Below are 27,062 nucleotides of genomic sequence, written 5' to 3'. Positions count from 1 at the left end.
TAACGTAAACTACGTTAAATTGGTAGCGCGGGGAGAACCGAATATGATTAAGCCTTTAAAATTCAATAAACCTTCAAAACATTGCATGTAGTAATAGTTTTTGGCATTTTTAAAAACAGGGTAGGTAGGTAGGTAGGTTAGATGGCAAAAGTACACACTATGATACCATAATGTGGAGCCCTACCTGCGAAAAGAAATTTAGAGAAGAGAAAACCATCTACAGCCATCCAGTGCTGTTGATGTAGTGGAGTAGAGAACAGGGATCTAGGCTGGAGAATTTCCTCAAGCCATCCCCAAAGGGCACGCTTAGGATTCTCAAGCGCTATGGAAACCGATATCGATGGATGTTGGCTCATTATGTCTGCCCGCAAATGCGTGTGAAAGGTTTAGACGGTTAGTGGTTTCAACAAGACGGTGGGCCATGCCACACTGCGAATGCAACAATTGAATTTCTGCAACGGAAATTCCCGGGACGTCTAATGTTAAAAAGAGGCGACATCGACGGGCCACCAGATCACCTGACTTAACTCCCCCGAACTTCTTTTTGTGGGGTTATCTGAAAAGTAAGGTTTACGCCAACAAGTCGCAGACTATTGACCAGCTTAAGGCAAACATTCCTGCCGAAATTGACGCTATAAAGCCCGAAATGCTCGACAAGGTGACGACAAACGCAGAAAAAAGATCGCAGTTTGTGGTTGCTAAAAAAGGTGGTCACTTGATTGATATTGTATTCCAAAAATAGTTTTAATAAATTGTAAATAACCAAACCAAATAAAAATACCTCACTTATACAAATCAGTTTTTTTTTTTCAAAAACATTCAATATTTTCATACCGACATAAAAGATGGTGCACCCTGTATTTACAGGCGTAGAAGGTTATACTCCATTTGTGGAACAACATCAAGACGCACACCACAAATAGGAGGAGGAGCTCGGCCAAACACCTAACAGAAGTGTACGCGCCAATTATTATTTTTTTTTTTAGAAGGTTATACTGGCCTTCTTAACTCGATTTTCTATCTGCAGCTTTCAGTGGCGCTTGGGGTCAAGTATTACACCAACATACTTGAGTTCCGATGAGAGTGTTTGTTTAGCCTTGGAAGCTTAAGAGGTGAAGGCTTATATTTTCCTGGTGAATAACATCAACTCCGTTTTGTCAGAGTTGACTCGGAGACAGCAACTGGCAGTCCATATACTGAGTGTGACCACCTTCCAAAATTTCAACTGTTACTGATGGGAGGGGTCCTGAAACCATTAGGACCAAGTCATCGGCATATGCTATCACCTTTACCCCACCCCTGTTTAAACGAGTTAAAGCTTCGTCAATAGCTACTAGCCAAAGGAGATCCGAGAGGACGCTGCCCTGCGGTGTACCCCTATGTACGAACCTAGTGATTTTATCCTCTCCTGCCACAGCATTTATTTCCCTACAACCAAGCAAGGACGAGATTCAGAGGTAGATTGGTCTTTCCACCCCTAGCCTATTTAGTGCAATGACAATTGACTCAGCAATCTATGCCTTCCCGCCAGAGATTTCTCTACAGTCCCTACTACTTCGTGTGGACTGTCTCGGTAGATTTCCCTTTTAGGAAAGGTATCACCCTGTTTAGGGTGCATTCTTTTGAAATTTGAAAAGCTCTGGTGTTTTTATTGTAATCTAAAACGTATTCAAGGAAGCTATGTATACAACATCGTTAAATGGAAACCTTGTGACGGTGATATTTTGTCAAATATTTCATCAAGGCATCATTTCATGCCGCGGTTCGGCGGAGTTTACGTGCTTTCAGGACAACACTTACTAGAAATTTGCTTATGGAAGGTGGTTTTCAAACACTTGAGCATCTGAGAAGTCGCATAATATATAAATTACTTTGCGATTCTACTCATATTCTTCATCCTGAGATTCAGCTACTGAATAAAAGAAGAAGACCACTTTCACATAAACCAGCATTATGCGAGGTACACGAGCTCACCGACTATTTAAACTTGAAAATATCTCCAATGAAAATATTATACCTCAATAAATTCAGAGAGCTTTATCGAAAAATTATGCTTTTTACGGAAGCAGTGCACCAACAGCACAACATATCAGCAAATTTTCTGGAGCATAGTTCACTCTATGAAACGAAATGTTTGGAATCTTCTTTTCACTGATGGTACTAAGCACTGCCAATGGTATTAAGCAATCAATCATATGTATTTGACACTTGTGAACTAGACAGCTGCAGTATACAAATAGACAAGCAATGGAGCATGCAAAGGTCAAAATTAAAATTTCCATCACTCTACATCATTTTGAAAAACAAGATTGCACCACATTGGAAATATATTGTATTTGAGATAACATAACAAAACTTTAACTTGAACAATTAAAAAAATCATAATGAAGCATAATAAAACACCTATTTTCATATCCTTTACAGCTCCCTCGAAATTCAATTTAAATTCACAGCTCTTAATCTCTTCGTCCTCATTAAAAAAATATAATATATATTTTTTCAAAACAATTTCTGCAAAATGTCTTCATGCAACATTCATATGTATATGTATATGCATACATAACTACAATACATTTGTCTATACCGAAAGCACTTCGAAATTAGTAATTCTTTCAGTCGCCAAGCAACACACACTTTAAGGAAATCCCTTTATTTGGCTAACAATTGTGAAAGTTCTAAATTTAAAGCTTAGCTAATAGAATAAAAAAAAATAAAACATAGCAGCCAAATAAAAAAAAGTTAGAAAAGTAGAAAAATCGAATGTATATTAAATGAAACAGCACATAACAGTTTTGTATGCAAATTGCTTTTATATTCTGCATATATATTTAGATCCCACCAGGCTGTGCAAATATAAATCCCCTATTTTACGTGAGAACTAGTCTACTAGCGGCTAGATTGGCATCGGTTAACATGAAACCACAAAGAGGTGTATTTAAGGCCGGCGGGCCAATTAGATGTCCTAAATTCAGTAGTTTTAGCGAAGCGTTGTAGGATGAGAAAAAAAACAATTAGCCAAATGAAGTTTTGGGGATAGTTTAATATATATTTGAACTAAAAAAAAAAATTTGTACAATCTCCAACAATATATTGTAAGCCGAGTTATCAATAGATTCCCAGAGCGCCTGTATCCAACTTCTGTATAAGATACAACTTGCAATTTTCATCTGAAAACAAAAAAAAAAAAAGATTATTAATTTTGATGTAATTATCTTCGATGTGAACTAAGAAAATTGGGAGAAACACGTAAAATTCGAATTTTTGGGGAAGGTAGAAAAAAAAGTGGTTTTTCAAGGAAAAAAAAACTCTTCAACTGGGTAAAAAAGTAGCTTAAAAAAAGTTTTTGGATGTTTTTTTTAGTTCACATAGAAGATAATTACATCAAAATGAATAATCTTTTTTTTTTTTGTTTTTTTCTAGTTATTGAACGAAGAATTTTTTTTTCTTTAATTACAACTATTTTTTTTGAGCCAATGTATGTCGAAAATTTCAGTAAAAAATTTATTTTTTGGTTCAAAGCCTTCAAATTCAAATTTTGATTTTGTTTTTTTTTCCTTCATACAACAACGAGATTTACGTACTAACGAAATCCGTTTGGTTTTTTGATTTTAGATGAACCAATAATGAGTTATGCTATCCACGGCAAGAGCATTTTTTTTTTGAGACGTCAAGGAAGATGAGGTACTAACGGCTGAGTTTTCGAAATTTTTAAATAAACATTTCACAAAATACTGATTATATATGTACCTTAGATGTAGTGAATTGTTTAAATAAAATATATGATTTTATATTCTAAAAAAAATAGTCAAAATCTCCTTTTTTTCAACCTCTGAAACCCACCTAACCCCTTAATCTAATTCTTCATTGCATTCCAGTCAATGGCAACTTGATCATGATCCGCTCACTAAGAGCAAGACTCATGGCGTAGAGTTTTCGAGATGCGAGGCTCCTACCATTTTTTAATAAATGCTAGTTAAGCTACATTAGGCATCTTCTATTCACCACTTCTCTGCCCGCTATCTCTAGGCTCTCTGCTCACTTGACGAATAATTTGCATGTGAAAGCAACAAAAGTGTAATGTACATCGCCGGTCGTCTTCGTCTAGCTCATCTAACGGTAGGCCCAGGAAACTTGCTGCTTCGACAGGTTGGGTTCAGAGGGAGAGGGGCGTTAGATGAGTGGGTTTTAAGGGGCATGTAAAAAGGCGGTTAGTGTCGTGCGTGGTGCTTTCACATGCCGGACATATGTTTGGTATGTCGAGGTCAATTCCGGATAGGTAGGAGTTTAACCTGCTACAGTATCCAGAACGCAATTGTGCCAGTGTTACGCGGGTCTCACGGGGAAGCTGGAGCTCTTCATCTGCTGTAGGTGGTGTTTGGACTCCGATTACGGCATTCGGTGGTCGGGAGCTTAGGAAGGTTATGACGGTCTCGCGATGAATGTCGTTTATTGTCTGTCTAAACACTATCTGGTCCAGTGGTGGTCTGTTAGTTTTGTCATGGATCTCGTCGGCGTAATTGAGGAGGTATCTCCCGACGTGCCTGAGAGGCGGCTCTTGCTCAAGTAGGTGTCTGCAAGGGTGAAACCTGTGGTAGCACCCTAATAGGAACTGCTTGCTGAGCAGTTTATTGTGCTCCATTACAGGGAGCATCTTTGCCTCGTTGTGAAGGTGTTGAAGAGGGAACATCAGGAGGCAACCCGTCGATGCCCGAATAGCAGTGTTTTGGCAAGTCTGGAGCTGGAAGAAGTCCACTGCGTGTCACTAGTTCCAGGCGACCAGACAAGCGCAGCATAGTTTGCGATTTTGGACTTTAGGGGCAATTGTGGTTGTGTGCGCAGAGAAGGAGAGCAAATTGTCGAAGGTTACACCCAAAATTTTGGGATTGTTTACAGTCGGAATTAGTGTGTCATCGACTTATACCTTGAGAGGCTGTTTGACCTCCTTTGGCCAGGTGTTAAGAGGGTCGCCATAGAGTTTGTGTGGGAAAGTTGAAGATTCATCGCAGTGAAAAAGTGAGAAAGGTCGGTGAAGTAGACGTTCACAGGCCATCAATGTCATTGCCCGACGCCATTATCGTGCAGGCATCAGCGTATGAGACCATGGAGACTCCCTCTGGTGGTTGGGGGAGCTTCGATAGATAGAACTTGAACAGCCAGGATGAAAGGACGCCACCCTGCGGAACACCTTGCTTGATCTTCCCCTGTTTGGATGTTTGGTCTCGAAAAATCACTCGTGAGTGACGACCGCTCAGTTAGTTGGCGGACCACCACTTCAGCCCTGGGTGAGTGTCGACTGAAAAATATCATCTAGTAGCGTGGAATAGCTCTTTGAGAAGAGCTGGTCACGAATTATGCTGTCGTAAGCTGCGATTGAAATCTATGAAAAGCCGAGACGTCGTCATGTCGTATTCACGAGACTTTTCCAATATCTGTTTTCGAACGAAAATTTGGCCAATCGTTGATCTTCATCTACATCGATAGAAACTCATTAGTTAGGAATCCGCAAATTTATCTGCATGGTTGGCACATCCTCTTATATGCAAACATACACACACATATACATGTTGATGTGTATTTACGAATAAGTGTATTACGGTGGCGGTCTGGCAGAGTGAGTGGTCGAACGCTAAAAGACGCAACTCTGATGAAGAACTAAAATTAAACATTTATTTTTAAATAACACTTCACCATGCTCGCCACTCTCACACACATTTGCAAGCCTGCCGGCTTGCTGGTGTTTGTGCAGATTGTTGAAAACCAAAGTTTTTCCCATGAACTATCCTGGGATGATATAGTTTTTTCATGTTTTGTTGTTTTCATTGTACGCAAATGTGCGTCAGCGTGACAAAAAAGGGAAAGGATTCAATCTCTGATTTTATTTTTAGTAATATTTTAAAAATCTATGACACCAACCAACGGTTAAAATCTGTGGGTTTCAGACACACAAAACAACTTAAATCGCGTGGTACTTTGCCTGTCAAGCATTTAATTACTAGATTTTAATGTAATATTTACACTACTAATCATTCATAGCTGCATCTTAAGCATCGCAATAAAAGTGGTATAAAATATTAAATTTTTGTTTAAAATATCAGAATTTATAGAGATGAAAGCACAAAAAAAAATTTAAAAAAAAAAAATTAAAAAAAAAAAAATTAAAAAAAGAGATTTTTCTCAAAAGTATTTCTGCGGACATAAAATTTGAAATATCAGAATTAAAAAAAAACTTCTCAAAAGTCGACAGAAATTATAGAAATTAAAATATCGGAATTTATAGATCAGAAAACAGAAAAAAATAAGAAAGAGATTTTTCTTTCATTCAAACAAATTTCGCAAAAGCCGACGGAAATTATAGAAATTCAAATATCAGAATTTATAGATCTGAAAACACAAGAAATAAAAATTAAAGAAAAGAAATTTTTCTGAAAAGTGCGTGGAAATAATAGAATTTAAAATATCAGAATTTAAATTTAAAAGAATTCTCAAAAGTCCACAAAATTATAGAAATTGAAATATCCGAAATGATTGAGCTGAAAGCATAAAAAAAGTCAAATAAAGATTTTTTCTCAAAAGTCCGCAGAAATCATAGAATTAAAAATATCAGAATTTAAATAAAAAACAAAACAAAAAATTCTCAGAAGTCCACAGAAATTATAGAAATTAAAATATCAGAATTTATAGATCTGAAAGCACAAAAACAAAAAATTAAAAAAAGAAGATTTTTCTCAAAAGCCCGCATAAATCATAGAAATTAAGGGGTTAGGGGTAGTCAGAATTTTCAAAACATTGGATTTTTTTTTTTGCATTTTCCTAAAGTATAATATCTTACAAATATTGTGTAAAAATTTGAAGTGAATCGGACAAATACTTTTCGAGTTATTCAACAATTAACAAAGGGCGCTCGGGCGCTCCGGAGGAGATAGCAAAACTTTAAGGGGGTATTCTAGTCTAGAAATTTGAAAAAATCGAAATTTTTTTTTTTCAAAACCTACCTAAACTAGTATTCAAAAATATCTCCCTAAAAGGATTTTGCAAAATTCGAATTATTTTCGAAATTACAACTATTTTAGTGACGCGACAGCTAGACTGGTTTGAGCGGACGGCGAAATTCAAACGCGTGTTTCTCGAAACTACTTCGTTCGATACGGTCGGCACGATATCTCAAGTTCTAATCAACCGATTTGCTTGAAATTTGTCATGAATATTCCTTAAATATATCTCTATCATATGAAGCTCGGAAAACTGGAAATTTCAATTTTTTAATATGTGTAAACAATTCGAGAAAGCTTAAAAATAAGAGAAAAATCGACCTCAATTTTTTGAGTAGCCGCCATTTTATGGACAATTTTTTTCCCCCGTTTTTTCTGGTTCATACGATAATGACATTCATATTAATTAAGAATTTGTTTTTTTTTTTTTTCAGATGACCACAAGGGTAGAAATCGTGACGACGGGGACACTGCCTTTTTTTCCCCCCCTTCCACTTCAAGGACGCATAACTCCATGAAAATTCATTTTTTTTTTCAAATTTATGATAATGATAAATGATAAAAAAATGTATCGTAAAAATATCAATATCGGGCCTCTAGACTAGAATACCCCCTTAAATGCGTTTTTCTCAAAACTATGTTTTTTTGAACTGGTGATCACTGTAACTTAAAAACCGCTTGGTAGATTTCAATTTCCAATTTATACTGCTTTTGAAAAACATTAAAAACTCGTATCTGTTCGAAAGAATTTTTGTTAAAATTTTTTTTTTTTTTTTAACAATTAATTGTCGTTTTTTTCTCGGAAATCTGAAAAATATTTCCTGAGGCCGCCATATTGTTATTCTTGGAAAAAAGCTTCGATCAGGCACAAGATTATCTATTAATAAATCTAATTGTGATGATCACCGCAAGTGACTTCTGGAGAAACGGGCTCCACATAAACAGCGATAACTTTTACAATTATAATTTTTTTTTTTTTGAAATTTTACTAAGGTCAAGTCGAAACACGTTGTATTAAAGGGACAGATACCTACAAAATTTCGAAAAAAAATTTTTTTTTTTTCATAAAATGTTAATATAATCCTTTAAGAATATGTGAAAAAATTTTAGAACGTAAATTTAAGTATTTCTTATATTATAGATCGTCCACATTTTTGCGTTCGAGCGCTGGGGGAGGTATAGTTACGTTGTACTCAAACTTTAGACGCCTTTTTCTCAAAACTATATTTTTCCAATTGGCGTATCTACACGATAACTCGAAAAGTTATTGACCGATCTCCATGAAATTTTGCACACATCTTTTTTATTATATTACTTTCTATGTGTTTCAAGTTTTCGAAGCAAAAATAGTAGGAAAATTGGCCCCAAAATTCATTTTTTTTGAGCATTTTATTCCGCGTATTTTTTTCCATTGTTTTTTAATTCATATGGAAGTTACGACGTTAATAAACAAGAAAATTTTTGGTTTTTTGTGTTCAGGTCACTGACGCCGCTGAAAAGCCCCGCTGCGACCTTTCTGGAAGAATTGAGTGTACATCCGCATTTTAAATGATTAAAGTAAAAAAAAAATATATTGACTTCTTTATTTTAAATAATTTTAATGAAAATCAGGGAAAATATGGCCGTTTACAGGTATCTGTCCCCTAAATGCTATGTTTTTATTTTTGTAAAATAAGCCATTGACTAGCAAAAAAACCAATTATTGAAAATCATCATTTTTTCGGGCCTCTGACTACCCCTAACCCCCTAAAATATCAAAATTTAAGTAAAAAAAAAATTTTTTTTTCAAAAGTCCCTAGAAATCATAGAATTTAAAATATCAGAATTTAAATAAAAAAAAAATTTTCTCAAAAGTCCACAGAACTAAGTGTGTGTTTGTAATTCATTTGATTACAATAAAAATGTGGCGTTTTAATTTTTTTTCTTCCATTACATTACCTACATTGCTCATTCGGCAATGCCACAAATAATTGTCAACACTTTCTAATTCTGAAATTTATTGCAATGCTGAAAAATTATGCCGAAAAAGCACAGCTGCTAGATTTATTATTGCCTCGAATTATATCGCCCCCACCGTTCACCACCACCACCACCACCACCAACAACGCATTACACTCCCTGTCGCCGCTTTGCCTGCCTGCCTGCAGCACCAACACTAACGTCGCTAATTTAAATTAGAATTTTTGCGCGCGTTACCTCAATTATTGGTCAATTGCCAAAATGTATCGTAGTCGTATTCTATTTTTAAGCGAGATATTCATTCTAAATGAAAAATCACTTTTGAATGCGTTTACACAACTTGGCTGCATATGTATTGGTGTCACCACCTCTTAGCCCTCACCACTTTCCCTCCTTTCTCAGCCACACATCATTCATTAGAAGAGCAAGAATAATGTTGCGTATTAAACAGATTTAGAAAGTAAAACTTTTTGGAAAATTTTTAGCTCATAAATAGAGGCCTTACACGCTCCGTGCAGTGGGTAGGTACACGGGCGCCCACGCAAAAAAAAATGTTTCACTAGCGAGCGAACGAACGATCAAGTGGCCGGCTAGTGGTCAGTTTTGGTGCTACTTTTTGTTTTATACGCATGTATGTATGAGTGTGTATGTGCTACTTTTGGCGGTAGGCTGCTCAGTGTTGCTCGCATTCAAATTACCATCGCTAACCATTTGTACTCGTGCATAAGTAGATTTTCGTGTAATTTCGCATTCATTCTGCATTCGATTGGCATTCATTCGCACAATCGTTTCATTTCTTTCTCCAAATGCGTTTCACATTGCTTTCACACGATTTTAAATTAATATTCCCATCGTCAGATCAAAGCGTGATATTTATTTTTTTTCCATATAATAAATTTATATGTAGATAGAAATAATTTATTAAAAATCCAATATGCGCTAAATTTAGTTATTTTCTATGCACATACTCACACATACGAGCGCATATACTCGCAGCACCACCTTCACCTACCGTTAAACCAGAAAAAGAGCGAAATTTTTATTTTAACCTTAACCTTATTTGGAATCGACTTCAGCAATCCAATTAGAGAGAAAATACATTTATGTAAAGTACGAGTATAAGCACACATATGAATGTAGTAGGTAACAGTATAAGCATATGTGTGCGTGTGTGTATGAGAGGCTGTGCGTTGGAAAACTGTAAAAATAGCAATATTTATATAATAAAGATGTTGAAGATCATTCAGATTTTGTTTTTGATCTTAATTATTTTTTTTTGTGTGCTTTTTGTACGAGTTGAAGGACGAATTTATCTACGCGCGTGTGCATGTGCTGTTGTTTATTTAATATTGTAAAATGCTAATGTTGGCGTTAGAAGGCTAGCTGCGCCTCTTCATCATGGTCAAATTTAATAAATTAGCTTACAGAATTAAATCTGCTCGAAGAAAATTTAGCCAAAAAACAAAGTGCAACGCTCACTACCATACATAAATTATAATTGTGTATGACTAGGTGGAACGGCACTGACATTTAGTGATGAGGCCCGCTACTTAGGTCTAATACTAGACAGAAAACTAAGATGGAAGTCAAATGTCGAGGATAGAGTAAAAATAGCATCAATAGCACTCTACTCTTGTAAACAGCTAATAGGACTAAGTTAGGCTCTTTCCCCATCTATCGTATATTGGCTTTACAGAGCAATTGTAAGACTAATCCTAACATAACGTATACTATATTAGTATGGTGGCCGGCTTTAGATAAGTTATGTATATATTAAAAAAAACCACGGTACATGTACAAAGAATGGCCAGTCTTTGCATCTGCGAGGCCCTTAGGACTACATCCACAGGGGCACTAACTATTATGCTTAACCTATTACCAATAGAGCAATTTGGTAAGCAAACATTAACAGAAATCGGTCTACTCAGAACGAACCCGAGACGACACTCTTCAATTTTATAAAAAATTTCCCTGCATTTCTGATACAACGGATTTCTGTAAGACCAAAGATATTAACTGAAATAAATAAATGGGATAACGGGCTTTTTGTTAGAGAAAATTATATAAACATCTATACAGATGGCTCAAAACTAGACAACAGAGTAGGTGGAGGGGTTTACTGCGATAAACTCGCAGTTAGCCAATAATTTCGCCTACCTGATCATTGCAGTGTATTTCAGGCGGAAGTCATTGCCATAAAAGAGGGACTTTCGGTAATAAAGTCTTCATATACTCGGACAGCCAAGCAGCAGTGAAATCGCTAGAATCTAAAACACACTCGTCAAAAAAAGTCATAGAATGCTTTTAACTTCTAAATGACTTATCTAAATACTACATACAAAGTACACCTTATTTGGGTGACACGCCACAGAAATATAGTAGGGAACTGCAAGGCACATGAACTTGCTCGAACCGGTACAATGCTTGATCTCCAACTGGATAAGACATGGTTGAAATGGAACAGCAGTCAATCAAAAATGTTGTTAAGATTTAACAGAGAAGCTATAAGAAAAATTATAGGGGTATTAACTGGTCATTCTCTAATAGCAAGCCACGCTAGAAGTTTAGGACTCCTGTACTTCGATTTCTGTAGGAGCTGATTTATAAAGAAGAAGAAACAGTCAGACACCTTTTATGTGAGTGTGAAAGCTTAGCGACAAGGAGGCTCCGCACACTTGATACGGCAGCTACCTACCCACCTATGACTCCGCCAAAAAATAAGCAAAATGCAAGTGATTCGAATTTTTTTTTTTAATTTTCATAAATGAAACACCTTGAAACCGAAAGGATAATATTATTAGTTTGTCTATTGGAAGCGTGACCGCCATAAGCGGTTAGGGGTAGTCAGAATTTTAGTTTCGAATTTTTTGGCATTTTCTTAAAGTATAATATCTTAAAAATATTGTGTGAAAATTTGAAGAGAATCTGACATATAATTTTCGAGTTATTCAACAATTAATAAAGGGCGTTCGGGCGTTCCGGAGCCTTCGAGAGCAAGTAGCAAAACATTAAATGCGTTTTTCTCAAAACTATATTTTTTGAACTGATGACCACTGTGACTTAAAACCCGCTTGGTAGGTAGATAGGTAGGTATAGAGGTTGTTGGTTGACACACCTAGGTCTGCTGCATGTGATACCACAAGGGCTGTCCCCTCTCCTCACTCTACATTGTCCTCATTGAACCAACCTGTGGCTTTAATACATCTAATAAGGCTTGATATTTTTATATTGGCTACTTCTGCCAAGTTATTCAGGGAACTTTTTCCTAAAATATTGCACCTTCTTCTATCCACAGCCATGCACCCGCATAGAAAGTGTTCTATTGTATCTTCTTCTTCAATGTCGTTACAGCTTCTGCAATAGTTGTTATAGGGTGCTCCCAGTCTACTGGCATGTCAGGCAATCAGACAATGCCCTGTTAGGACCTCGAGAAGATTTCTCATGTTTTTCCTGTTTAGTTTCAACAGTCGGTTTGTGCGGCCCATGTTCCATTCTGGCCACGTCATTCTACTTGTTGCACAAGTTAGGGACTGAGACCATAGTCTGTTGGCAGCACTGATAGTGTGTTTATCTTAAAGCATCTTACATGTTGCTAAAGGTATAGGTATGTTCGCTTTGTCTGGTTAGATCGGCAATGTGGTAACAAATCTCACTAGTTCATCTGCTTTGCAATTGCCTTCAATGTCTCTATGACCCGGCTCCCAGAGCAGGTTTATTACAAAGTACTGTGATAGTTCTGTCAAAACGTGAATACATTCTTTTACTAATATACCTTCGAGTTAATATTAGACGATTTTAAAGCTTTCAGGGCCGATTGGCTATCTGAATACTCGTATATGTGTATATCTCTTGTGGTGAGGACACTTTTATTCAGGGCTAGCAGGCCTTACCTGATAGCCAGAATTTTAGCTTGAAATATACTACAGTGATCCGGTAACCGGAATGGGATGTTGGCATTCATTCCTTCATAATGAAGGCCTCCGCCTACTTGATCATTTAGCTTGGAATCATCAGTATATATGTAGACTGATTCCGCTTCTTTTGTCCATTACCCCATTGTCCCAATATTCTCTGGTTGGGAAAGTTGTGGTAAAGGATGTATTTAAATTCAACTCTACTGAGCTACAAAAGTCTGTCGTTTGATGTAGGAAGGGGTATTTGTCTAGTATTCTTGCGTGATCTCTTCTGTTAGTGGCTAAGTTAGAAGATTCTCTTAACCTAAGTGCCGATTTCGCCGCCAACTGTTTGCTGTAGGCCTCAATCGGTAATAGGTCCAGCATGACATTCGTCGCTGCCGTGGGCGTAGTCTTTAGTGCCCCACTTATGCACCCCTTTGAATACTTTCTAGGCATTTTACTGTTGTTCTTTTCTCGAGTGTTGGCCACCAGACTAAGACTCCGTATGTCATGATAGGCCGTACCGCTGCTGTATATAGCCAGTGTACTATTTTTGGGGTTAGGCCCCATTTTGCCCCCACAATTCTTTTGCATGTATAGAGTGCTGAGGCTGTTTTTGTTACTCTATCATTAATCGTTTGTTTCCACGAGAGCTTCCTATTTAATACTAGTCCTAGGTAGCTTGGCTTTTCCCCAATTGGCAGTGTGACTGTGTTTTCTGGTGAACATGATTAGTTCTGTTTTGTTGGGATTTACCCCAAGAACACTCGACACAGCCCACCGTCTTACATCGTTCAAAGCATTTTGCATTATATTACAGAGGGTATCTGGGAATTTTCCTCTTATTAGTATTGCAACACCATCTGCGTAGGCTACTACGTGTATCCTAATTTCCTCTAGATTCTTCAACAATTGATTCATTGCCAGAATCCTCAGCAGAGGAGAAGTACACCGCCCTGAGGGGCACCCCTCCTGACGGATCTGCGTATCGTCGAGAGGCTCAACGTCGAAATTACGAACCTGCTTAATAGCAATTGTTGTGCAAATTTCACAAGACCCTCCTGTAGGATGTTGTTGAAAGTGCCTTCTATGTGTATAGGAAGGCTACCAGAGAATACTCCTTATTCTCTATTGATTTCTCTATCTCTGTAACTAGTGAATTTAGTGCTGTCTCTGTGTATCTACCTTTAGAGTATGCATGTTGTGATCTCGCGAGTAGCGACGGTGTCAAGTTCTCTCTTATAAAGGTGTCTATTAATCGCTCTAACGTCTTTAATAGAAATGAGGAAAGGCTAATAGGTCTGAAGTCTTTAGGTTTCGTATGCGATCTCCTATCAGCCTTTGGTATAAAAACTACTCTAATTTCCCTCCACCTTAGGGGGACGTAATTTAGTCGTAATGTTGCTCTGAATATGGTTATCAGCCATTCCATAATGTTGCCCATTGTCTGTTGTAGTTGCGCAGGGATCATTCCATCCGGTCCCGGTGTTTTATATGGTTGGAAGTTTTCTACAGCCTACGTTATCTTGGCTTTTGTGACAATGTTGAGGATATCGGAAACCGCATCCGAAGTTGGAGTATTGGTGGTTATTGTTTCCTGTAAATTACCTGGGAAGTGAGTATTCAGTAATAGATCTAATGATTATTCGCTGGATTCTGTCCAGCTGGAGTCTGGCTTCTGAAGATACCCTATGGGTTGAGCAGACTTGGTTAGGATTTTTCTCAGTCGAGATGCCTCTACCGTAGTCTCGATCTCACCACAAAAAGTTCTACATGAAGATCCTTTTGCTTTTCGTATATCTTTCTTATATATTTTCAGTTTATCATAGTACAAGTCCCATTCGTTTTTTCTTTGGGAGAGTTTGCCCATGTTGAATTGTTTCCTGCAATTCTTTTGTAGCTTGTCCAGTTCGGGGGACCACCAGGGTGGCTTATTCTTTCCTCTATGCTTAGCTGCTGGGCAAGCCTTGTGGAGAGCTTGGTTGGATACCATAAAATTTATACTGCTTTAGAAAAACTTAAAAAACTCGCGCCTGATCGAAGATTTTTTTTTCAAAAATTTCGATTTTTTTTCGAAAATCTGAAAAATATTTCCTGGGGGCGCCATATTGTTAATTTTGAAAAAAAAATTGAAAAAAAAGAAAAAGCTTCGATCAGGCAGAGGATTACCGATTAATAAAACTAATTTCTCTTGTGCGATTGATTTTAGATGAGTCTCCAAGGACTTGTGATGATCACCGCAAGTGGCTTTTGGAGAAACGGGCTCCAAACAAACAGCGATAACTTTTACAATTATTAATTTTTTTTGTTGAAATTTCGCTAAAGTCAAGTCGAAACATGAGGTATTAATGCTTTGTTTTTATTTTTGTAAAATAAAGCAATTGACTAGCAAAAAAAAAATTGTTGAGAATCAACATTTTTTCGGGCCTCTGACTACCACTAACCCCTTACAGCCCCTTAAATTTAATTTTATTTCCTAATTTTTGAAAATTATATGGTAATAAATTCATATTAGCGTCCAATATGTTTTGTTCGGCACTGTATGTGTGTATGCATGTCTACCATGCAATACCTGACGAACGTCAACAGTTATAAAAACTGATTAATCATAAACATTTTACTTCCACTTGACGCACGTAGTCCAACTAAAACGTAACTGCACCCACACTCAATATCCACTTTTGTGGCACTCTTTTTTCTTTTTTTTCACGGTTTTCTCTATTTTTCAATAATTCTTTTATAGAAATTACATTTTCGTCAGTCTGTCTATTCTAAATTCTTTGAACGTGCGTTCACGCTTACAAATAAATAAATAAAAGAAAAGAAAAAACATTTGATATACGTGCATGCAACACACATAAATGTGTACAAGTGTGTGTGTGTGTGCGCTTACCTTATTATGTGGCAGTACAATGAAGGCTCCACCGCCAGCGGATTCCACAATGATGGCCAAGAATTTCGGATTCACCGCACAGAATGTGGAGTCCCAACTACTTTTTGAGACGCGTATATTGTCGTAGCATTGCTCACGTTTCAGTGCCTGACCGTAGACGTGACGAAATTTTGAACTTCGTACAACGCGAAATGACATTTTTTTGGCCGCTCTTAGTTTACTGCTCCTCTACTATAGCCGTTTACTACTACTACTACAACTACTTTACTTGCTGTAGTTATTGTTGCTAGTGATATTTTACCGCTTTTACTTAGGTTTACTATTTTTTTTTTTTGTTTTTTTCTTTTGTTACAAAAAAACTTTATTTCTTCTTTAATTCGCCTAATTCATTTGCTATGAGTCGCCGAAGTAATGAGCTATTTTCTTTTTTTTTTAACTTTTTTATTGCTGTTGTAATTTTTTGTTATTTTTTTTTCTAACGGAAATGTTTAGATTTCGAATTGGTGTTAGTCGTCGTCGTGTTTGCTAACTTGGCTTACTTATTTGTGAATTCTTGATTGTTGACGGTTGACGATTGATGTTGCTCGATCTGTAAGTTTTGTGTTTTTATTGTTGCTATATTTGCTGTTATTTATTGTGTATTTTTGCTAGTTGATCTATTGTTGACTCTGTTTGTTTACTGTTACAAATCGTTACTAGGTAGTAGCCAAGTGGAATTCTTCTTCCTTCGTTCATACACGCTTTTTAACGCGTTGAATCTGTCAATAAAAAATAAATTAATAATAATAATAAGTAAAGTGCACACCAGATAATGAACAAAAATAAATAAATTTTACTAAATAGACAAACGCAAAATATATGCGACGCACTACTATTTTTGCTTGCTTGTTTTTAACTCAAGCAGACTATAGAATTTGAAATGCGTCTTCATGGAGAAGTTTTTTCCCATCAATTTTGTATAAACATTTCTTTACAATTTGTACTATAACTTGTACTATTCATATATAAATCCATTATTTTATATATTCTCAAAGTTCTTATTTATTTCGACGCTGCTTTCTAAAAACAAAATATTGGGGAATAAGTTCATAGCGTTTTAATATTTTCTTTTATTTTACAACGATTTGTTTGCTGTTTGGCAAAGGGTAAGCATCCATTCGATAGAACTCTTTCTGCTCTACAAAACTATGCTAATTGTATTTTTGAGTCAATTAATTTTTTATTGGTTTTGAGGATTAGAAATGGAATACCAGGAGGCAAAAATTAACAATTTCGACACCTGCTCCTCTTTGCTTTTCATCGAGGTCAAGAAGCTGCCGAAGTAGCCCGGGACATTTAAGACATGTCTAGAGAAGGGGTCATAGGCAAGTCTACAGCACGGAAATCGTTTGATAAGTTCGAAAATGTGTCTTTGACGTCGATGACAATCTTAACAATTTACAACACATTTTATTTGGGTTTGTAAATTCTAAAATATTACTTATTTTTAAGGCATCTGAAGCGGTCAATCCTAATATTTTTTTTTTGTTTTTTGTTCCCTTTTTAATTATTTCCATTTCATGTTTGCGAACTTGTAACGAATTTTCAATGTCACTACGTTTTATATACAAGTACGTATATATTATTATATTTGCGACCACAAAAATGTAAATAATATTGCATAATGTTACTGATGCACCCGAAGGTAATAGTAAAAATCATAACCTACGACAAATTTTCCGTAACGATTGCAGCAATATTCCGAATGCTATTAAAATGTATTCAAAATACAGGGTAGGCCACCAAGAAGTTTCTTTATAAAGTAAATGTTTCTCAACGTGGTCTACTACCAAACTAGCCAAGGTAGCCACTTGAATGGAGATGTGCTCCATGAATAACACAGCCATGATTATGTATTCCAAACAAATCCAATCTAACAACAAACAATAAATTTTAACAAAAAAATTTTAATCCAAAAATATTTATTAACAAAAACAAACAAAATTCATTTTCCAAACACAGAAAAGTCTGCATACGGCTTTGTAGTGGAGTACACAAAATGCAGTTCTGTACTCAAACAGTGCTACCAATCACTTCAGGCGTCTTTACTAGATACCGTTAGTTAGAAAGAAGTTTAGTTCTTCGATATTAATATTTTAGCTGTGTTAATTTAACCAAAATGGGTAAAGAAATCTGTGTTAAAGTACGTGAGCTAATTGTGAAATATTATAAGGAAAAAAAATCTTTAAGAGACATTGGAGAACTGGTCGGACATCCAAAATCAAGCATTCAAACAATTATTCGGAAATATAATCACACTAATAGTGTAGAAAACAAACCAAGAAGTGGTCGCCCACCTAAACTGACTCCTCGTGCTAAGCGAAAAATATTGTTAGACGTGCAAGAAAATCCAAGAATAACAGCAATAGAAATTGCAAAAACCCTGAAAAATCAGGATATTGCTTCAGTGCATCCAGAAACGGTGAGACATTTATTGAGAAGCAATGCAATCCACAACCGTGTGCCTCGAAAGAAGCCATTCATCAGCAAAATAAATATGGAGAAACGAGTCGAATTTGCTAAGAAATATATTGATGCATACGAAGATTTTTGGGCTAATGTTTTATTTAGTGACGAAAGCAAGTTCAACTTGTTGGGCTATGATGGCAAACAAAAAGTATGGCGTCGAAATAATGAAGCATTATTGCCCAAAAACTTGCTTCCTACGGTGAAGCACGGTGGTGGCTCCATAATGGTTTCGGGCTGCATGTCAGCGGCTGGGGTGGGTAATTTAACAATTATTGATATTAATATGGATCGCATAGTATATTTGGACATTCTCAAAGATAATTTGAAGCAATCCGCGAGTAAACTGGGTCTTATGGCGGGTTGGTACTTTCAGCAAGATAACGACCCAAAACATACTGCTGGTGTTGTCTAAGAATGGCTACTATATAATGTGCCCCTTCAACTTCATTCCCCACCCCAGTCACCGGATTTGAACCCCATAGAGAATTTATGGGATGAATTGGATCGTCGCATTAGGAAAGGGACAATTAAAAATAAACAGGACCTCAAAAATGCTTTACTTGAAGAGTGGAATTTAATTTCGAATAATTACACAAAAGTATTGGTAAATTCCATGCAAAATAGATTAAATGCTGTTCTAGAAAGTCGTGGCGGACCCACCAAGTATTAATTCGGTTGTCTTTTTATATCCTTTTAAGTGAAACACATTCTTTTTACAAAGTATGCAGACTTTTCTGTGTTTGGAAAATGAATTTTGTTTGTTTTTGTTAATAAATATTTTTGGATTAAAATTTTTTTGTTAAAATTTATTGTTTGTTGTTAGATTGGATTTGTTTGGAATATATTCTAATGCTACAATGTTCACAGAAATCTCCAAACCTCGCTTTTCAATGGGGTATGAAGACTTTACTGTGCCACTGTATGTTATTTATGTGTATAGTTTATCAAAAGAAATTTCAATATTCTCATTTATAAACCAAAATATTCTGGATACTGTGAACATAACTTTGCTGGGGGAAACTTATTTATGTGATACACTGCATGTAGCTGGTTTCAAAAATCTCCCAATCGAAACCTCTATATCTTTAAACAACAACAAAAATAAAAAAACATCCGTTATATTTATTGCATAACTTAAATTATTTTAACCCAAAACTATTCATACAAGCACCAGCGCCTGTCATAATTTTGGTCAACTTTCGATTGGCACGGCAATTGAATAGAGATGGTAATTTTTCCCCCCAACACCTTTCAAAATTAAACATAAACGAAATGTTTTGACCTTCAACGAAAGAAAAAATGTAAAAGCAGCTTTTGAAAATTTATTTTACAAAAGAATGAAAAAAATATGCACATAGGTACATCGAAAACTCAACACCATTTTGCATAAGACTTAAATAAATAAACAATAACTATTTTTAAACAATATGTGACAGTTTACATCATATCTTATGGACATTTCTAAATATTTATGGTTTAACATTAACCCACTTTGTGGCGTTTAACACGGCTTCGCGTGTTGCCATAATTTCCATATACTCCTATTGTGCAAACAACCGATAGGTGTTAAATCAATGGGCTATTATTTAAGGCAAATACCATAAAAAAGTACTTTGTTATCCGATAAATTTGGTTGGCGCATTTTAACAATTTAAATATACATACATAGATACCATAATGTTAGGCTTGTGTGGTATATATGTATGTATGTATCTGCACATTCGGTGCATTTTCCAAAATTGCCTTTCTTAAAAACACATGGGCTGAAAAGTATTGGACCGAAAACATAAATGACATTAGTTTTATTATTTGGGGAAAAATACCATTCAAGCGAAGCAATGGCTTGAAAAGTGTTATAGGACTTCGCTCCATCAGAGATCGTGATCGTAGACACCGATGACGCACAACGCAGTTGACGTTCAAATGCGGCAGAAAACATCAAAAATCCGCAAAATAGTTTTGAATGATCGAAAAATCAATTTGCCTGAGTTAGCGACATCGTAGGTAGGTAGGTGAAATGGTTGAAGTATCAGTCTGGCACTCCTCAAGTAGCACTGAAGCGCCGTTTTGATACCATTATGAGACCTCCAACAGGCAGATATCTACAGCCAGCCAGAGCTGTTGCTATAATGGAGAAGATTGATGGGATTTAGGTTGGCGCACTGCCTCAGGCTGTCGAAGAAAAGAGCGCTCAGTGGCCTTAGTCGTCTAACTGCCAAACCCGGACATTAACAGAGAAAGTGATCTACAGTCGGCTTCTCTGAAAGGTCCCCTCAGCTTCTGCAATGGGGGTTAAATGGTAACCCTAGCTTTTCCGCGTGTGTGCCGATCATCCAGTGGCCGGTAAACACAGCTACGAGTTTGGAAATTGAATGGCGAGAAGACCAAAGGACTTTCTGAGTCCTTCGTATATTGTATTGGGGCCAAAGGGTTTTCGAAATAGCACATGAAGAAATGGAGCTCCATCTTTTCTACGCTTTGATGAGAAATAATTTGTGCAGTTCCCCTTTAACAACTGTCAGGGGGATACCGATGACCGGGTAGGAGGTCTCTAAGGCCAATTCAGTCCCCTTCCTGGCAAGCTCATCAGCAATTTTATCGTAAAGATATCAAAAGAATGTATTGACTTTATATTGCATGAGCATTTGGCTATGAGAAAGCTCTGTTCAAAGTGGATGTTGCGTTTGCTCACTGTTGACCAAAATCAAGACAACGCACAAGTCAATCAAAACAATGGCAAAACTACATGAATTGATCTTCGAATTGCTCCCACATCCACCATATTCTTCAGATTTCGCTCTCAGAAACTACTGACTGTTCGCAGACTTACAAAATGCTCGCTGGTAAGAAATTTCGCACGAGTGAAGAGGTTATAGCTGAAACTGAGGCACATTTTGAAGCAAATGTTTTCTTTGTTAGGTCCGGGAAATGTAATGAGCCGGGTACAAGAGAAACCTGGGAACATCTTGTAAACTACTGTCCGGCTCTCTCGAAAACTAGACTATGCTACCAGGGTGCTTACAGCTTTGAAAGGCTTGAATCTATCCCTGAACTGGAGCTCGAGCGACTACTAAAATTCGCGAACAGTACGCGCATCTTTAGTGATGCATATTTTCGCTAAATAGGACTGTGATCTGGTATCGCTATGGACCAAAATGGTCTCTGCGTGGCTTTGGCCAGCCAGTATAACCTAATCTAACCTAGGTCCGGGACTTTTCAGCCCATGTGTTATAGTATGGTAGAGCTTTTTCGTGTCAATAGTGATGGTGAAATTTTTAAAAATTAACTGCCGAAAAATAGTGAATTTTATGGAAAGTCTTCAAAAAATGTGCTATTTCTCGTCAAGGCGAAGTGACTTGTCCACCAAGTTAATGTAATTTAAGGCGCCGTGAAATTTATTGCTTTGGAATATACATGATAATAACTGGAGCACAATTTTTGAATTTAAAGCAAATTTTCCATTTTTTGTTTTTTTTTGCTCCAAACATTCATTTAAAATCTAGAGAATATCTTTTCAATGTTTTAAGCTTAATATAAAGTCTAAAAAGTCCCTATACAGTCAGTGTTGTGATGAGCGTCGAACGAAAGATGAGTGAAAAGGAAAACTTTAACCCTTTGGGGACGCGTGTCGGCATATAGCCGCCCAAATTAGTTGGCAGCTGCAAGGCTCGCGACGTCTGTCGTTATGAAGGAATAAGATACGCAAAGGTATAGTAAAAGAGTCACGTTTTCATTCAAAGACACTAGGGGAGATCAGCGATGGCTTCCTTATAGTGTAAACTTACGGCGTCAGACGACGGTAGAGTCAGCACGAATTTCAGTTCTCCGATGCAGCCACTCAGGCATTTCCAAATTAGCAGTGATAGCAGTTTGTTTATAATTATTTTTGGATTTTATGAAAAAATTTTATTGGGTTAAATAAAAATTTTTAGTTTTAATAACGTTCAACGTATTTATTTTCTTCTCGGTCCCCAAAGGGTTAATCGCGTTTTTCTCGAAATACGTTTTTCCCACGCTGCCGAATATAACTCAAAAACTAATGAATATTCAACTTTTACAAGGATATTCTTTAACATATTGGCCTTTGCATGCACCTCAAATTTTCTACGAGTATTATCACTAAAAATATTGCTTTGTTCAATTTGTTTATAAAAAGAGTGTAACTTTTTTCTTTTCTTTCAAATTATTATTTTTTTTCGTTTGGCTACAATTGGGTAAGTGCAAAGTGGAATAACTTATTTTAATGAAACATTTTTGTCTGGTTCATTTTAGTTGATTACAAAAGGCTGTACATTCTACGGCGCAAATTAAGGGGGTATTCTAGTGTAGAAGCATGAATTTCGCCGTACAAAGAACAAGGAAAACATTTTTTATCACTTGTTTATCGATTATTAATTATTACATTAAAAACTAACCTAAAAAAATGTAATTGACAAAATTATGCGCAGTCAAAGTAGGGGGTCTAAAAAAGGGTGTCCTGGGGTGCATTATTCCGACCCTCCTGGTGATCTTAAAAATAAAAACCAAACGGATTCTTTATTATTGTAGATGCCGTTATTGAATAAGCCTCGGACAAGTTAAAAAAAAAAACATGTTCACAATATGGCGGCTGTTTGAAAAACAAAATGCTTTGGTTTTGCTTATTTTCACAACAATTCCGATTTTTTTAAAATACTAAATGAAGAGTTATAGATCTATGGTCATCCGATAAAGGAATGTATAAAGAACATCCTCCCCAAATTTGAAGTAAATCGGTCCATTAGAACTCGAGATATTCTTACCGCCAGCTCGAAAAAAGTAGTTTTGAGAAAAACGCGTTCAAAGTTTTGTGACCAAAAAGGCTATAACTCATGAAATAATAGAAACGGCTATAATAAATGACAATTAAATTCAAAAATCCTCTTAATGACATATTCTTAAATGTCTAAACTTTGCAAATATGCAAACAAAATTCGATTTTTTTTAAATTCTACACTAGAATACCCTCTTAAACGTTTGAGCGTAGCGCCGCCATTTTTTTTTCGAAAAAATTTTTGTATATTCACTTAAGCAGGAAGATTAATATGTAATTTATTTTAAGATAATAAATACTCTCAGTTTTCCACAAAACATGTTTGAAAAACTCGTTGTATGGCGGAGCTGCTCCCTTAAATTTAGGCAAAACTATGCTAAAATGTCATTGAAAATTCTTGCAACAGCGAACGCACGATAATCGATTATTTGTCGGTTATTGCTTTCGCCTGCCTACAATTATTACAAAAGAAAGGTTGTTCCTTTTCAAATTGTTTCATTAATTCCAAATTAAGTGTTTTTAATAGAATTCTACATTTCTTTTTGGCTGATTTTGACTCTTGAGTGGATTTAGAATCAAATGTACGTACGAGTGTTCATAATAAAAAATTTGGAATGCCTGATTTTCACAAACCATACCTTCAAGATTATGACTTCTACTACAGCCTTATTTTATAATACAAATTAAATCAGAAATTGCACTAATACTACGCACCATTTGTCGGCTTATGTATGCGTACACGGAAGTCGATATACGTCAGCATTGGTATTAGTGGCTGCATGCGGTTCTTGTTTAGCGATAAAACTTACTTACTGCACGAACATTCTTAGGGTAGCATATACGAGTGCACACACATATGTATGTACATAAAAATGTATGTAAGTCGGGAGTACGAGCTTACTTGTTTGCTGAGTATCGGCTTGTACTCGCACACAGTTGTGGGTAGTGCGATAAAGCTCTGACACTTGTGGCACGAGAATGCAGTGAATAGTAGAATTCAAGTGCACTTGTAAACTGCGAATTAGCGATACCCTACAGGCAAACCGTTTAGTTCTAAACAAACGAATCACTAATTCGTTTCACAGCCCAAGCGTTAGTAGTTCGCCTCTTATTTTTATTCAATGCCAACAACAGTTGGTCAGCTGCATTAGCGGACAAAAATCAAAAGACTTTATTTAATTCTTGGCAAAAATAACCAATTCTGAAATGGCAACAGTGGGATTTTTCCATGAAAATATTTTATACATTTTGACTTCGGTTCAAAGAGAGAAAGAAAATAGAAATTAATAATCAATAATTTTTTCATTTTAATTTTTTATTTTGTTAAATGCATACACGTAAGTTGTAGAAAATTTAATTAAAATTAAAGGAAACGCTGTTCTATCTGATTTCGATTTGTTGGTTTGCATTGCATTCAAGGTTTGATATAAGGGAAATTTTTTTTGAAAAATAAAAAATAGCGGACTTTTGAAAAAAAGGTATGTTTTCGGGTGGAAATCAGACTGTAGTATGGAAAGTTAGGGCTGAAAAGAAACGAAAGTAGCACCTGCCAGAATGACAAGCCTGCAGAATAGTAATACGTTTAACTTTTCCGTTTCAGATGCCCTGGAGAGCCAAAATCCTGTTGACAAGCTTTACTTTGGTGCCACCCTACTACAAAAAAATATGTAAAAAAAATTGTTTTTGTATACTATTTGATGTCAATAATAACATACTATAAAATCAAAACAATCGCATTTTATTTTCTTAAAAAAAAAATTCCTAAAAAATATCTATAAAAAATGAGTATTTGACCAGACTACTACCATAAATAAATTACATACTTTTTGAGATGTTGAATTGTAAATTAAAACAAAAATAACAAATAGCAGAAAAAATATATCGGGCATATGACGGCGAGCCGTCAAGCCGGAGTGTGTAGGCTCGAATCTCCGTGCATGAAACAGCAAAATGATAGAAAAAGTTGTTTCTAATAGTGGTCCCCCCATGGCAGGCTATGGCAAATTTCCGAGTGTATTTCAGCCATGAAAAAGCTCCTCATAAAAAGCCATTTGCCGTTCGGAGTCGGCATAAAACTGAAGGTCACTCCAATTGTGGAACAACATTAAGACGTACGCCACAAATAGGAGGAGGAGCTCGATCAAACACCTAACAGAAGTGTACGCGCCAATTATTTATTTATTTTTATTTATAAGACAGCGAAGCGTAACATATGAGGGACGAATATCTGGAGTTTGATGTTGACTTCCAAGGCTTAAATAGCTTCTCGTCCGCTTCAAATAGAACTGCAAAAACTAGTGCAGAGATGTGAAATCACATTCTTTTGGAGAACTCTATACGGCGATATCCCGGATAGTCTTTTAACAGAATTGATAATTTCGCAGGCGATCAAGACGCCCAGCGGACGAGGCTACCGAAGAAATCATTCAAAATGTTCACTCTCGCGCGAGTTAATAGAAGCCAGAGGTCGACCGGAACGGCAATTAATATTTTGCATGATAAGTTCGGGTGTCGCGATTACTCACAAGCAACAACAAGTGGCTGCGGCTGTTAACTTCGAAGCAGTGGTTGGAGTAATTTAAGCGAGATCCGAAGGAATTTTTGTGTCGAACCAGAAACTAAGCAACAATCAAAACAATGGAATTTTCCCCGGTGAATCTGTTCCAAAGAAGGCGAAGAAGGTCCCATTGGCCGGAAAAGTCATGGCACGACGTCATCTAAATGGATTTTTTACAAAAAGGCAGAACGATCACTCGACAATACTACATTGAGTTATTGGAGCGTTTTCCAGCTTTGAAGGAGACAAGGCCGCACTTGGCGAAAAAGTAGGTGCTGTTTGACTACGATAACGCACCAGCACATTCATCCGGAGTTGTCGCCGAAAACTGCATGAATTGCTGCCACACCCCTCGTATTCACCCGATCTGGCTCCTGTGACTTTTTCTTGTTCCCTAACATAAAGAAATGGCTTGAGAGAAAAAATGTTTGTTGAAACGAAGAAGTCACCGCCGAGACAGAGCGTATTTTGGAGAGTTTGACAAATCCTATTTTTTGGAGGGGTTCAAAAAATTGCCGGAGTATTGGGAGAAGTGTATCTTTCTAAAAGGGGACTTTTTTTTGAAAAATACAAATTTTTTTGAAAAATAAATTTTTTTTTTAATTTTTTTTTTTGAAAAATAATTTTTCTTTTTTTTTGAAAAATAAAAATTTTTTTTAGAAAAATAATTTTTGAAAAATAAATTTGGAAAATAATTTGATTTTTTTTTTTGGAAATTTTTTTTTTATTTTTTAAATAAAATTTTTTTTTTTGAAAAATAAAAAAATTTTGTTTTTGGAAAATGCTGTCTTCACGGGCACTTATTGAACCCCTCTCGTATACTTATAAAGTTTTCTGAAAATTTTGGTATGCATTAAACTTGAACTAGTCATTTTGCACTTGGTGTTCTATTACAGACTCTAGAATATTTATTTATTTATGAATCTTTTACATTTACCACTAAAGGGTATGCAAGTGTACCTACTGATGCAAACACATAACTTGGATTAGAAAGTAGATTTGTAAAAAAATAAAATAAAATAAAAATACAATTTTTTCTTGTTACTCCGTCGCATTTGTTGCACTCGTAAATATTGTCAATTTGCTTTTAATTTGTCTATGAAATCATAAATAAAAATACGCTCATCATAAATTCCGTTTTTGCACGCTCAATCACCAATGAATAACGCTTCATTGCATACCAAAGCAGGGCGGACTCAACATTCGTTCGAGTCAATGGCGGCCGGCAGACAGACAGGCAGTGGTAGAGGCAGGCAAGCGTCACTGCAACGTGAAAATATTTCAAGTTTAATTGCGACTGCTGCAATTTCCACACAATTAGTAGTTTATTGCGTTTGGCAACGCGATTATCTATGCAATTTGACATTTACTTTTAATGCGAACGATGGAAGTTTGACAGAACAGAAATATTAATTAATATGAAGATAAATTATGAGAATTGAAATGCAAATTGAAACAATTAAAGAAT

At 36.1% G+C, this 27,062-nt stretch overlaps 1 protein-coding gene across 3 annotated transcripts in view; it reads right to left on the bottom strand.

Annotated features, from left to right (window-relative positions):
- The window catches only part of LOC128868476 (coronin-1C-A), a 61,871-nt gene that overhangs the window by 17,092 nt on the left and 17,717 nt on the right, over positions 1 to 27,062 (bottom strand). For all 3 annotated transcript variants that reach the window (XM_054110600.1, XM_054110602.1, XM_054110601.1), the window contains exon 2: positions 15,738 to 16,495. In XM_054110600.1, the coding sequence (XP_053966575.1) occupies positions 15,738 to 15,935 (198 nt within the window). In that variant the 5' untranslated portion in view covers positions 15,936 to 16,495. The remainder of the gene's footprint in view (positions 1 to 15,737; positions 16,496 to 27,062) is intronic.

This window comes from Anastrepha ludens, chromosome 6, assembly GCF_028408465.1.
Source record: "Anastrepha ludens isolate Willacy chromosome 6, idAnaLude1.1, whole genome shotgun sequence".
Classification (NCBI taxonomy): domain Eukaryota; kingdom Metazoa; phylum Arthropoda; class Insecta; order Diptera; family Tephritidae; genus Anastrepha; species Anastrepha ludens.
This window is presented reverse-complemented; position numbering and strand designations above follow the sequence as displayed.